This window comes from Vigna unguiculata, chromosome 5 (assembly GCF_004118075.2).
Source record: "Vigna unguiculata cultivar IT97K-499-35 chromosome 5, ASM411807v1, whole genome shotgun sequence".
Lineage (NCBI taxonomy): Eukaryota > Viridiplantae > Streptophyta > Magnoliopsida > Fabales > Fabaceae > Vigna > Vigna unguiculata.
Genome location: NC_040283.1, coordinates 3,716,597 through 3,731,606, shown reverse-complemented (window position 1 = coordinate 3,731,606; position 15,010 = coordinate 3,716,597). Strand labels below are relative to the sequence as shown.

The window sequence follows — 15,010 nt, the reverse complement described above, 5'->3', positions numbered from 1 at the left end:
TATTGCAAAAAAATATCCATCAATCAGAAGATATAAAATTTCGCATGTCAAAACCTCAATAAAGAGTACCAATCCTCATGCAACAAAAGATGTTTGCTGAGCCTTGGGCATTCAAGAGTCACAGTAACAGTTGGTTTATAGAAAACCTATTTTATTTTTACATGGTCGAATTGCTCAGATGCAACGAAAACACCATGAACACTTCTTACCCAAAAAGAGAACCAACTTAGAGAAAATGATTGTCTGACGGACTATAAGCTTCCTAACACCTATTTCAATGCTCTTGCCAGGATGGATAAAAATTCTTAGGGCTTGAGAACCAAACTCAATCCAACCTTGGCACTCTTTTCAATGGCCTTGGTGTCTACCTCACCAGAAATCGTAAAGAATGATTTGGGACGCCACTCGTGCTGGATGAGAGCACTTGTTTTGCCAAAGTTGTTGACACGTGCCTTCAATGTGGTCAATGGATCCAATGCATGTTGGGTACCAAGGGTGAGAGTGTTCTCATTAGTTGAGAAACGATGAGTGACCTCAGCACCAACAGCAGTGTTGGTCACGGAGTTAACTACATGATAATATGCAGCATTCAGAGCATCACCTTTGTCATTCCTGCACACAAGAACTCACCACATCACCAAAAAGTTCATTTGAAATCAGTATTATGATACAAGCACAGGCAGGCCTAGGGAATAGTTTGGACAAGTATATGCAACCAGGCAGAACTCGGAAAAGGGGAAGTACAAAACTGAAAATAACAAAAGAATACATCTATAATGGAACCTCGAAAGGTTCACCAGTCGATTCTAGAGCCTTGAACCAAACAAAATAAACAATGCATTTTTTTCTAGATGCATACAGTTAACACTTTGAGCAGCAACTGTCACTTACAGAGTCAATGAGGCAATCAAGTCATCCTTAGTGAAGCTCAGTCCAGCATTGGATTTTGTTAACTCCCCAATTTTGGTGTCAAAAGAAAGATCAGCACCAAGAGCAAGAACGTTGGTTCCTACAACACCAGAGAAGTTAACAATTGGGTTTGCTGTCAACCCAACACTGGTGCTTATTCCAGCATAGTCATGCAAGTACTGAAGTTCCACCTGTTAAAGACAATGAAAATTCCAGCTTGAGTTCAACGTTTTTGAAAGCTTGTTATGCAAAAATGCTTTGACTATCTTACCTTTCCAGACCTCTGGTCAGGAACTTTGAAGTTAAAGATAGCCTTAAGACCAGGAGCAGGTTCATTGACAGTGATAGTTGTGAATAGCTGCAATGTACACGTTAACCATCATTAACAAAATGGAAACAAGAATACAGAAGTCATAAATAAATGAAAGCATGAACTTCCATTCAACATGGTTCACGAAAGATGAACCGTTTGGTTTAAATTAATGTATGCGCGTAGTATAAAAAACAGTTCGACTAAAATTATTGAAAAAGTTGAACAAGAGAAATTTTAAAACAATTTTGAAAAGGAGTTATAAGAAGAACAAAATAATTGTTGATAAGAAAAAAACTACACATAATATCCTAAAATATAATATACAACAAATTGAATTTTCTGGAAACGCACCCACCAAGGGTAGTAGAACAAACATGTAATATCAATCACAAAAATTGATTGATAATTCTCAACATGGTATATAAATCAGAAGCACAGGAGACCAGACATCAATTAAAAATAGAAAAGAATCAACAAATATCCAAACAAGAATATTGAACTTACATTAGAATCAGTATCAACTTTGATATCAGTAGTGATGTTTTTGTTCTTCAACTGTGTGTTGACATCAGCAACAAAAAGTTCACCTTTCCTGGTTCCTGATGACGTAATAGCCTGAAGCAGAAGACACAAAATCAAATCAGAATGCTAACAGTGGCTAAAATGACATTGACATAATGTGAATATCAAAATTTTCCAGATGTGCTCCACATGATCAATTTAAAGAATGCTTCTGCAACTGATATACTACGTGAATCAATATCCATCCACCTCATCTAAGGTATCCACATTGCAAGGTATACATGACAGTCCATATTTCCTTATCGATATACACAAACATAATGCATCAACTTCCATGATGAATTTTAAGACACGGACGAAGTATACAAAAGTAAATAATGAGAGAAAACAAAGCAGGCAGACAAGGCACACAAAATTTTACGGCAACATGCCAGATCCCAACGTAGCCAGCCTTTATCAATTAACTAAAACAACGGATAGGCAACATAAATCACCATAAAACAAAAGGGATGTCAATTACAAAAAAGAAAATAGGGGAATGGTGATCTCTTTTTTGAGAACAAGCAGTCCGTGTGGACTTGGATGAGAATAGCAGAGAGATAACAACTGCTAAAAGCTGCATCACAAGTGCAGAACAGAGAGTGCCCACAGCTTAAACAAAAAAATTGTAGATGTGTAAATGGGTTGGTTAGTTGAGTGCAAAACAGAGGGGTCGTGGGTATGAAATCAAAAGCCAATCAAAAAAGGCTGGTTTCTTGGTTTGTAGCATCACATTGAAAACTTTCATAAAACCCTAAGAAAAAGTAGAAAATCAAATTATGCACGGCAAAAAGACTGCATTGCTCCACTTTTGATGCAAAAAATGGTCATTCTGGCCACTGTTGACATGCATACGCAAGCTTGCATTACATACAAACTCCACACCTTTACATGAAAAGAAGTAAATCAGGAAAATCTAATAAAATTCTAAAAATAGTTAAAACATAAATTTGCGTTTAGTAGATGGCATATTACATTAAATTACAAAAATCCAATCGGGACATCCAGATTATTTCCATCATGAAGCTATAGGAACAGCCATCGAAAAATAAAAGCTCATGTAAAACTACAATCCAATCAGTAAATGAAGAAAATGAAAATGGAAGAGAAGAAACTTATGAAAACAACTAAAAAGTGAAAAATCACAACAAAACAAGCTATTGTTTTCATTTTAAAATAAAAGGACATGCTTATTTGGATTGTCTATTCTTCCATTCTTTCATAAAAAAAAAAATTATAATTACAATGTTACTAGAATACTTCCAGCGAAAAAAACCCAGTTTGTTTTATCATTAAGAAAATTCAACACTCTGCAGTTGAATGAAAAACCAAATGGCCAAAACAGAACACAACCCCATTTTTTCCTTTTTGAAAAAAGAAACCCATGACAAAGATTTCTTGCAGTCAAGATATAGATAGAACACATAAATCTTCCAACAAAACCAACCAGTCACTTGATTTTACCAACACTATCATCTACACAAGCTAAATAGAACATCCAATAACAAACCCAACAGCAAAAAAGAATACCCATGCCATGCATTGTGTTTGTGCTGAAAAAAATTGAAGGACTAAAAAATAGAACACTCACAACTCCGGTGGGCGAGAAGGTGGTCACGGTGAACTTCTGGTCACTTTGGTAGTCCTTGAACAGCAGATCTACAAAAAACAATTATAAGTTCATCAAAAAGCACCGATTATTTACGGTCGGAAAATAATCTCTCGCCCCCCCCAAATCCCAATTCGGAATTCAAGAAGAGATAGAGTGAGAAAGAGAGAGGGAAAGAGAGTACCCCTGGCCTTCTTGCCGATATCAGAGTAGAGACCGGGACCCTTAGCCATGGCTTCGATTCGGAGAAAATGGGGATCTCGAGAAATTTTGTGGAGGAAGAAGGGAGAGTGTTTTGTCTGTCTGTGAAACCCAAACACTGTCTTTTGCCAATTAAATAAATACCTCAAAACCCTAATTTTTAGCTTCTTTTCCAAGACCTATTTTCTTGAAATCTTGAAGGCTACTCCACCGTTTGATCTCAAAACGTTCGTTGTCTTTTTCCTTTGAGGAATTATTTTATATACATTATTATGGAATTTTTTTATTCCTTTATACATTAGTAATAACAATAATAAAATAATCGTAATAATAAAAAAATAAATAATAATTCGTACTTATGCTTAAAATTTTTGAAAATAAAAAATATTTCAAAGATACCATATGGTATATTAAATTATCTTACAAAACTTAATTTGAAGATGCTATCAATAAAGTTTCTGTACGTAAGAACAATAATAATTATATCCAATAAATAAACATATAGACGTGCAACAAAAACACAAAGACAAGTTCACCGACCGATGGAATAATTAATGAATAAGGAAATTTCACATATGTAATTACATAATTATTTTTAACATGGAGTATTTTTTTATCCGCATTTAATACGTAGTCGTTTGATTATATTTTTATTTTTTCTTTCTCTATTCACTAAACTCACAATTTAAAACTTTTCATTAATAATTTGAGCCAAAATATATTTAAAATGAATGTAATGTTAATTTTAATCAAATTACAGTTATCTTTCTTGAATATCTAACAATTTCTTTAAATATAGTTATTTCCGTTAAGTTTTAATGAAATAATATTTAATATAATTTTAAAAGAAATAATTATATTTTTTTCGTTGTTTTAATTCTATTTTGTTACTCCTCACAGCAAATAATTAGATTAAATTTTAAATATTTCTCGTCTGTCATAAACTTTTAAAGTCGGCTATGTGATTAGATATGAAAAAATATATTTATAAAAACAAATGGAATAGCAATATATTTTTGAAAAATTTGGAAATATTTAAATTAAAATCTATATTTGAAATTACACTAGTGTTAAAAGGTTAATTGTAATAAATGAACTAACATGTCATTATATTTATAGTAAACGATTATTTCTAATTCAATTACGAAATGTACATGACTTTAAAAAATACTTATATTATCTTTTCAAAATGAAAAAGATAAAAACAGAAATAAATTTAAATTAGTAAACTATATACATTGGAAAAAAGTGAATTATTAAAATTAATTTTGATACATCATTTTGATTTCCAATAACAAGGAAAAATTCTGATCTTTAATTATCAAACACAAACAACATTTCTCTCAAAATTATAATCATCATCGAACTCATACCAAATTTTTATTCCTTGTATAAAGGGAAGAAATGGTCACACTTGAAGTTGTTGAAACTAATTATTTGACTGGTCTTCATGATTGCAAAACTCAGTTGCTGGAAAGTTATTTTAAATAAAGGAGATAAACCTTTAACCCACCAACCTCTTTACATCAAATTCAAAAATATATATTAAAATCTTTGGGTCCTTTCAAAGTCTTTACATCAAATTGATGTTCATATGTTTTTAGAACTCATTGTCGTGTTCAAGGTAAATCTAGTGCTAATAATTATAGAGACCATTTTTTTCCTTTATAAAATCAATTTTTAGCCAAAGCTAAATAGCCATAATATAGTGATTATTTTTCATTTAAATTGAAAATTCTCAAGAATGAAAGTTTCATATATTCATAGTTTATTATAAACGATCAATGTAGATATTATTTTAAGATAGCGAGCAGTTTTAGTCAAGGTCAATAATATTAATTATCACATTTCGAAACGAGTTTATGGCTGAGAAATCTTAATAAAATATAATAATTTATTCAAATTGTTACACAGAAAAACGTTTTTTTTATAAACAATATTAATTAAAACTTAGTATTTTTATGTTTAATCAAACGTATATGTAAAATAATAATTAAGGAACGAAACCAAGAGATAACTTTTATTAAATAGTTTATATGTAATTAACGCATATATTTAAAATAATAATAATAATAATATTAAGAAAATATTAATAAGAAATTTTTTTCATAAATATAAAATATGATATATATATATATATATGTTAAAAATAAATATATATAAAAATTGAGATTATAATGTAATTTATATTAAAAATATTTATTCATTATAATTTTCAAATAAACTAAATTTCTATTTATCTCACGAATTGCATAAATTAAAATAATATATACATATATATATATATATATATATATATATATATATATATATATATATATATATATATATTAGTATCATTTTTTAATTTTACTGATTTAAAATATATGCATATATAAAGATTTTTATTTTTATATTTGTTTTTCAATTTTATCTTTTAAATAACTTTTTTTAAACTAAAATTATTATTTTATTATTTTTATCTTTAGGTAATTTCTTTTAAAATTTAGTCGTTTTTTTGCCGTTTTTTTAAACTTAATATTTTTTAATTATAAAAATATTTATAAAATAAATAAAAATTATTTACAATCAAATTATAAAAATTATATATATTTACAATAAAACTATAAAAAATATTTTTGTTATCATAAAAAAGTTATAACATTTATTTTCACCAGTGCTTTATAGAATAAATTTAGAAAAAAATAATAAAATTGAAATGTATGTATCATATATATTTATTAAAATTAATAATATGCTAAAACTTAATAGTATAATTATAGGTGATTATATGTTACACAATACAATGGTCTAATAATATTTAATGATTTTATAAATGCTAAAGTATTCAAATAATAATAATAACATTTTAATGCATGTATCATATATATTTATTAAAATTAATGCACTAAAATGTATTAATTAGAGTTTATATGTGTGTGTGTTTAATATTAATAATTATTATAAGAGTATTTAAAAAATTGGTTAAATATGTTTTTTATCCTTTACCCAATGAGAATTGAAATTAGTCTTTTTTGTAAATCTTGAACTCGTTTAGTCCCTTAACTCTATAAATCCATTTTAATCACTTTTTATTAAGTTTATTAAGTCAAATAAACTTTAAAAAATAGTTTAAATGACTAAATTCACGTATTTGTAAAGATGAGAGACTATATTCATTTTAGATTTTCATAGACTAATTTCAATTTTCACTAAAAGTTATAGGAAAAAAACATATTTAACTCTAAAAAAAAAATGTACATATCGTATATATTTAATAAAATTAATAATATACTAACATTTAATAATATTATTAGAGTTTACTATATACTACATTTAACAAATGCAATGATTTAATATATTTAATGATTAATTAAACTCTGCATTAATAATACATAAATACCGCTTTGAAATAATGTTTCATGAAATATGTACTTACCCCTACGAAATACGTTTCATAAACATTTCTGAATAAATGAAAAACAATAGATGAATAACTAGTATTCTATCCTAGGCGATACACAAAATAAATGTTTATTTTTTATAATTAAATTTAATAATATGTGAATATTTATTTTATATAAAACAACTAAAAACATTAAATAAAAATGAAAATAAGTTTAAAATACTAAAAATATAAATTTTAATATTTATTTTAAAGTTTAGAAAAAATCTAAAACTGTAGAAATATGTAATTTTCTTCATCTTAATTAATAGAACATAATAAAATTGATAAAATAATTATTTTAGTTTAAAAGAATAATTATTTAAAAAATAAAATTAAGAAAACATTTATGTATTTATTAAAAGATTTTTTTAAATAATAATATAGATGAATTTAAAAATTCCAAATATGATAGTAAATAAAAAAAGGTTTATTTATAATTTTAAGATTTAAGAATTTATTTATTCTTTTTAAACTAACTCAATTTTTTTTCTACAGAGGAACTTTTCTCTCGTCTAACATTTCATTATTGAATTTTCTTTAGTTTGATTACTTTTCACTAATTTTGGCTCGCCCTGCCTTTGTCCCACGAAAAAAAGGTCGGGTTGAGTTGATTCGCTACTAGAAAACAGGTATGTTTTTAGTAGGAGTGGTAAAACAGGCTAGCTCGGTCCGTTTTGGTCCACCACACATTTGACCCACCAAAAACAGGTTGGACAATTCTTGTTGCAAGGCCGATTGGTGGGCCATTTTTTTTATTTTTTCTTTTAACTTTTTAAAAATTTATTTATAAACTATATATATAATATAATTTTTTTAATTTTTAAACATAAAAAATTAAAAAAAAGGGTTGGTGGGCCAAGGCTGGACCACAGCGGGTTGGAAATTTCAACTCGACACACCCTTTTCCTAGCGGGCTGGCATGTCGGCCTGTCGGACCTATCCCCCTTTGACATGTCTAGTTTTTAGTGTTTTCTTTAACGTGGCTATCATGATTTTTTATTGCAACCCTTTCTCCTTTTTCTTCATTGCTTTCTTCTTCTAATTCAATGCGGGGGTTTTCTTCCCCAAAATCTACCAGGGAGCCACTAATGGGGTTGTTGTTTTCAACTAAGACGTCGTCGCACCTTGCCAAGGTCTTTAACCATCGAACCACCACCATCAAACTCCCTCTGCCATTGCCATGTTGGCAGCACCTTCCCTCTCTCCATTTATAAATCTGATTTGTTGTGTGTTATTGGGATTTTTTAAATAGGAATTGGAGAAAAAAAAAGTGATGGAGCAATGCTTCTTCCACTAGTTTTCGTGATTTGGATGGGGTGTGAAGTGATGTTCGTTGAATCGTTGCCATTGCCACCTCCAAATATATGCAAGTAACTAATGCAGCCAAATAATCTCACAAGTAATCAAAGCCATGGCGCGATACTCAACTTCTATGAAAGATCGAGATGTAACATCTTGTTTCTTACTCATCCATGATATAATTGAATTGTAAGACCCGGGAAATTTAAATAATTAAATTAATAGTTTGTTAGTAAATGTGGGTAGTATAAGCCTTTATGGCATTTAATGCTAATTGTTGTGACGTGGAAAAGTACTGGCTCAAGTAGTTAAGAGTACTTAATTGTGTGAAAGGACTTGGGTTCGAGTCCTATGTATGCCATATGTGTGTTATTTGATTGAATATTAATTTTAATAAATTGCAAGGTTATGTTGGGTACTAACATAATTATATAATTAGAAGATTTATCACAAACATGACTTGGTTAAATAAATTGCCTTGTGATTGTGGGTTCAACCTTTGTTGAGAACGAATTAATCTATTTATTTTTGTTAAAGTACTTGTGGTATGAATGTGAAAGGATAGGAAAGCCTAGAGACAATGGGCAACTAAGGGAGTTGGGAGAAACAACCCATAATGGCCTATGAAATGTAGTAATAAACATTAAAAAGAACTATTATTCATTTTTATTTTTTTACCACAATTTGGAGCCATATAAAAGGGGAAAATTAGCCAACTTGATTGGTAATGGAATTAAAGCCTTATGAGAGTGCATGTTGTGCTCTTCACAATTGCAATCAGTAATGGAGTACTTAGCATAATGGTGTGTGAATTTTTGGCAATTGGTTTGGTGTCTTTATGTGCGTGACAACGAATAGGTCCTCTGTTCTCGCCCGAGCTAACTAGGCTCGCCTAGGCGAGAATAGCAGAAAGGAGATTTTGGGTTATGTCTGCACAACTCGCCTAGGTGAGAGCTGCTCGCCCAGGCGAGGATTCATGAAAACGTGAGGTGGAGCTCGAGGGTCTCGCCCAGGCGAGGAGCCCATGTTTTGAGCGACAGAGTACCTTGCTCAGGCGAGAGGTACTCGCCTAAGCGAGAACTCGAGTTCGATGCTTGTGTGTTCTAATGTCTCGCCGCCTAGGCGAGTGTTGTTGTGGTGAGCGAAGTGGGATCTCGCCTAAGCTCGCCTTCGCATGTGAGACCTGTTTGCACGCTAGCTCAGGTGAGAAACCTTAGCTTGAGTGAGACAGGCCTGGTCGCTTAAGCTAAGGCTTCTAGCCCAAGCGAGTTTAGGACGATCTATGGGTATTGTTTGTATACTTTGGTGAAACATGGGTCAGGAGATGATGTGGCATGAGCGGGTAGGTTCATGGATGGTGGATAACATGTGATGGTATGGACGAGGAGGTTCATACTCGATTACTCTCCTGTGGGGATACGAGCGAGGTAGGTTCGTATGTTCCGTGCTCACAGTTGAGAGATGCTGCGTGTGGGAAGGTACGTAGCTTGTGGATCACATGTGTTGGACTACGGACGGGTAGGTCCGTAGAGTAGGACTACGAGCGGGGAGACTCGTAGAGGCAGAACCACGAGCGGACATGTTCGTGTGAGCATCAGGAATCCTGAGTCCATGACTAACCTTGTTGTATGTTAGTAGTTGAACAGCCATGGGGCGTGTTGAGAATGTAACCAAGATGTAATTATGATAATAAGATTGGTGTTTTCTATTATTTAATTTCTGTGATTTTTATATATATTTTGAGCTCACCCTTTCTGTCTGTGTTTGGCGATGATCGTGTATTTTACACGGGAGCAGTTGATGATACAGGTAATGCTGCTAACACTCGAGATGGAGAGAGGGACTAACTGGGAATTAGAGCTAGGGATTTACTATGCTTTAAAGTTTTATTTGGAACTTGTAAAAGTTTTTCAAATTATTTATCTTTATTCAATAATTGTCGCGTTGAATATCAAATTTTTGTTCTATTTTCGCGGCGTATATTAATGAAGATGTGACGTTCCAGCTTCTTTTTATATATTTAAAATATTTTAAGTAATATCCTTTTAGGGATGTTACATGAATCACCAAGAAAAATACACTACCCAATATTGGATTTCAGATCATTAGGATCATCATTCTAATCTGCATCACAATAAGCACGCAAGTTTAAAGACGACATAGAAGAAAGCAAAAGAGACTGAAACTGAGGGCCTGATAAGTGTTTCCATAACATAAAAAAACACCTCAAATTAGACATTTATCAAAAGCTTAAATTGTTTTTATCACAGGAAAATACCCTTTTTTACTTAAGTTAATGAACATCCTCTTTTGATAAACAAAAGATAAGAAAACTAAGGAAAACACATTGTTTTGCAGGAGCAAAGAGAGAGAAATCAAGAATTCAGCTAAGCCACTATCAAGGAACTAAAAAAGTTAAATCTAGTTCATTTTATAAAATCTACTATCTTTCTACAAATTAGGACCTTCCTCCTAGTCTAACTCCTCTCCAAGTGTTCGATTTTTCTACCGCTTGTTTGAAGGTCGAAACATACCATAGGACTATTGGCAACAAAGTCTATCTTTCTATCCGATTAATTAGTTAAACAGAGTAAGTTACTCTTTTACTCTTTTTAAAGTCTTTTGATATTTGGATTTGCATGTATAGTCCTTGAGGTTACATGTATATTTTCAAAGCTCTACATGAATCTATGTTCAATTAAGAATGTTAGAATATGATCAAATCATTTATATGAGTTTTATCTTGTGCAAATATTTATTTCTTTGTGGTTATGTGTGCTTAGAGATGGATGTTGTGTTGTGCTCATAGTCAAGTAAAGGAAGTTAGATATTAATTTTTTTATTGTATTGTGAAGGAGATTGTGGGTGAATTTCCAATTTAGGGTGGTTGAACTGATATATGATGTGATTTTGCTTGTTTGATGATGTAAATTGGAAAAATGGTTGAATTGATGATATAGATACAAATGATACGTGTATTTGGGCTTTGAAGAGGAATTTGTTTCAAAGATCGGTAAATCTGGCTGAATTAATTTCAATTAGTATTTGTTTATTTGGTATAACCAATTTTAACTTGTGAAAAGAAAGTAAAATAATTGTTTAGGTCGGTGAAACAAATTTACCAATCTAATATAAGTTCTTAATTATGCATATTCGTTTGGCGAGTGAATTTCTTGATGAGATATAACACTTTTTAATTGAAATTTAAAGAAGCATGATGCTCACTTGTTGGAGAATTTGTGAAAATTGCTTCAAGTGGTCCTATTTATTGAACAAGTGAGACACTCTTGCTTGACGAATCTTGAAAGAATTTCTTCCGATGCTTACTTATTGTACAAACAAACAATGATGTTGTTGGATGAAAGAATGGTTCTCACTTAAGATGCATTAGTTACTTTTGATTAAATAACACTTTTCAAAATTATGCATTTTTCATTCAATAATTAATTAAGTGGGTAAAATTGTTTCTAGTTTAGATTTGTAAGATAATCCTCTAAATAAACAGCTGGCATTATTTAATAATATTGGAGATTTATATATACATCTTCATTCTACCAAATTTAAAATAGAAGCAATTATTATAAGCATACCACGACAACACAAACAAAACAAAGTACATATACTCACAAAAAGTAAATGATCCATAAATTAGAACTAATATAACAACTCCTTGGTTTTTTTCTTGCTTGAAGGAACTAAAACAACTCTTATTTTTCCTGAAACATTGTAACAATATATACAATAATATAATACAATATTTATTTATTTATTTATAAGCAACCCAATATTAATTAGCCTCGGCGAACTCGGATGTTTTGTAATTACAATGAATGTATAATGTAGTAAATTTATAAGTATATATTTGTAAATTATTGTAACAGCAATGTAATGCTGGTTATTGTTGTTCATATATATAGCATAAGTACTTTACCCAGCACTTCAAATTGCTAAGAGGAAGTAGAAGCCTAATTCCACCGGCAAGGCCATCACCATTCCTAACAAGATCCTGCCATCAAAAACAATAAAAAACATCAAATCTCCACACCTCTTTATTTTTTTTAAACAAAAACAAAATAATAAAAATAGAGAAAAGAAGAAGATATTTGAAGAGATATTTGAAGACTTACGCTGTGCTTAAAACAGCTGGATGAACATTATATTCTTTGGCGAAAACAAAAGGAACAATTCCCTGAGGTAGAGCTGCCTGCCACATGCAAGATCATGATCATGCAAACTATTTACCTTTAAATGACCTGAAAAGTAGAAAAAATAAAAATAAAAAATATGAAAGGGAAAATGACCTGAACAATTGTGACTTTGAACAGTGTGCATCTTAATCCTATGAGAAGAGAAGCCACTGTCATGAGACCAGGTCCAACCACAAATTTCAGTACTACTGCCACCATTGTCATCCTTGGCCCACATGCTATCATGCTCGACTGTGATGCCATAAACACACCTGATACCAATCTCCATCAACAAATATACAAAATTTATACCCTTTAATGCAATTTTCATAACCAGAAACCATGGATTTTTGCTTTTACTTACCTAGGCTGAACATTGCCATGCCAAGGCCTCCATTGGATAATATTTCTATTGACTGATTAACAATTTCAGGCATGTGTAATCCCCACCTGCACAACTTAATTAACCTTGTTTCTCACCTTAATTATTGTGTATGATCAGGAATTTAAATACAATGATCTTAATGGCATGATGACTGACATGTTATAATTACCTGAAATGTATGCTTGACCAAATAAAACCTGTTAAAGTTGCATATGTATTAGGATTTTTTATTAGCTTCTTTCCCACTTTGGCAAGAATGGGCAACACCTTCATGAGCTTCCGTTTTGTTCTAGGGTCTACGTCTTCTTCTCCTTTTGATTGTACCTCACGATCTGTGTCTGTTTCTCCTTACAACATAGAAAAATTATACAATTTTTATTTCTGGTTCAGTTCTATGGAAATATCTGCACTTAAATTTTACACCATATGCTAAACCAACATGATATGTGTTATAGTTTGATTTATATATGTTGCTACTAAAACACTGGGATATATATAGTTTCCTAACAAAATTGTATTTAAATATATTCAAATGGCATGAGAAGGTTGAGAAAGAAAAGATCGCACAGAAACATGTTAACATATAAAAACTTATTTGTACAAGCTTATAATATATATATAGTGTTCAAATATAGTTACTCTTAAAATATATTAATGTTCAGGCCCCATTTAATCTGACTCTCTTAGATCACTTTACTTGGTTGAACAGGATTAACTGATCAATAATATATTATCTATCTATGCATATATCAATTATGGCTTATGAGAGAAAAGTAATGGCAAGAAGAAGAACGAATCTAGATCAGTGTTTTGCTAAGTTAATCACTATTTTGTTTCACGTATATTAATCACTCTAAATCTCATTTCTTACAAGTAAAATTAACCTGCTATAAACACCTACCAGCTGAACCTTGTGATGGTGGTGCAGCTACAGCAGGCCTGGTGTTGACAGCATCAAGTTCATAAAGAAACAACAACAAATTGTACCAGATCATGCTCTGCAAGAAAATAATCTGAGCAAGGAGAACAACTGCATCACCCTTATACATAGCTTTCATCAGAGGAATTCCTAGAATCAAAGTGTTGGGAAGTGTTGTTAATGACAAACCCGTTATGATCCACTTTAACCCTCCTCGGCCACTGATCTTCGTGATTGCTATGAAGACTAAAAAGGCAAGCAATTTCTGAACAAAATCGGCATATAAGAGTTTGAGGCTCATTTTGTAGATGTTGTTCGAGGAAATGATTTGAAATGACAAGAGGGGGATGGAGAACTTTGCCACAAATTTGTTTATGCCTGAACATTGATCTGGTGTGAAGATCTTCCACCATTTCACAGAAACATAGGCCAGTATCATGGTCACATATAATGGGACAGTGGCTGCCACTACATGATAGGCTTCTGCTAGGGAAATCATGATTGCTAGTGTAGGAAAATTTAGGATCACCTACACCTTCTTAAGCTCCCTTGCATGCTTTTTAGGCTATTTTGTCCATGAATAATGGTTTAAGAAACTTCTTCAGAGGCTTTCTTCTGCACACTCAAAAAGTGACTTAAGGTTAATAAGACAAGATTTAGATGTTTCTCTTGCGGTATATTTCAATAAGTTTATATTTTCATTTCTACAATCTAAACCAACTCTGAATGTAAACATTTACTATGATAATAGCAGTGTAATTCTAAATGAAAAGCTTGTACCTGTAATAGGATTGGATTGCTAATTTTAGCAGCTTCTTTTTTCTTCCCCTTTTCCCGAAAATGAACCTTAGCGTAATAGTAAGGTTGCTGCTTTATGAACTCTTAGTCACAACAGTTAATTAGTATTGAAAACAACCTTTGTACTTTGAGTAAGACAGCATATAATTATCATCTCAGGTTTGTCGTCTGCTGGATCATTCTTTCTTGTTTTTTCTTCTTTTGTTAAGCTGAGTTATGATCTATTCGGAGTTCTCAACTTCGATTTTGCAAAGTGCACTGTAGTCTAGTTGTATTATTCTCTTAAACTGTGATACTGCACTGTGATACTTCCATGAATAGATATCATGAATCTGATGGTATTTTGGTGTAGACATTACGATTTCACAATTTTGGTTAGAAAAGAGCTTAATGATGAAATAA

At 31.3% G+C, this 15,010-nt stretch overlaps 2 protein-coding genes across 2 annotated transcripts; both read right to left on the bottom strand.

The window, feature by feature from the left end:
• LOC114185615 (outer plastidial membrane protein porin-like) lies at nt 1-3,818 on the bottom strand. Its single transcript, XM_028073454.1, has 6 exons — nt 3,577-3,818; nt 3,375-3,442; nt 1,727-1,837; nt 1,181-1,267; nt 892-1,100; nt 1-612 (listed from the first exon to the last, which is right to left on the bottom strand). The coding sequence occupies exons 1-6, from the start codon at nt 3,623-3,625 to the stop codon at nt 306-308; spliced, it is 831 nt and encodes a 276-aa protein (XP_027929255.1). The 5' UTR covers nt 3,626-3,818; the 3' UTR covers nt 1-305.
• An 8,282-nt stretch (nt 3,819-12,100) lies between these two features.
• On the bottom strand, nt 12,101-14,845 carry LOC114185843 (auxin efflux carrier component 8-like). The gene is made up of 7 exons (XM_028073778.1): nt 14,591-14,845; nt 13,793-14,425; nt 13,061-13,238; nt 12,871-12,956; nt 12,621-12,778; nt 12,447-12,523; nt 12,101-12,325 (listed from the first exon to the last, which is right to left on the bottom strand). The coding sequence occupies exons 2-7, from the start codon at nt 14,307-14,309 to the stop codon at nt 12,259-12,261; spliced, it is 1,083 nt and encodes a 360-aa protein (XP_027929579.1). The 5' UTR covers nt 14,310-14,425; nt 14,591-14,845; the 3' UTR covers nt 12,101-12,258.
• Between the last annotated feature and the right edge of the window lie 165 nt (nt 14,846-15,010).

Coding starts and splice junctions, on each gene's coding strand:
- LOC114185615 (XM_028073454.1), bottom strand. CDS start 3,625: ATGGCTAAGGGTCCCGGTCTCTACTCTGATATCGGCAAGAAGGCCAGG. Junction 3,443..3,576: donor TATCGGCAAGAAGGCCAGGG/GTACTCTCTTTC, acceptor TGTTTTTTGTAG/ATCTGCTGTTCAAGGACTAC. Junction 1,268..1,726: donor AAGTTGATACTGATTCTAAT/GTAAGTTCAATA, acceptor TGTACATTGCAG/CTATTCACAACTATCACTGT.
- LOC114185843 (XM_028073778.1), bottom strand. CDS start 14,309: ATGATTTCCCTAGCAGAAGCCTATCATGTAGTGGCAGCCACTGTCCCA. Junction 12,524..12,620: donor TCAAAGTCACAATTGTTCAG/GTCATTTTCCCT, acceptor TGCATGTGGCAG/GCAGCTCTACCTCAGGGAAT. Junction 12,326..12,446: donor CCAGCTGTTTTAAGCACAGC/GTAAGTCTTCAA, acceptor TTTTGATGGCAG/GATCTTGTTAGGAATGGTGA.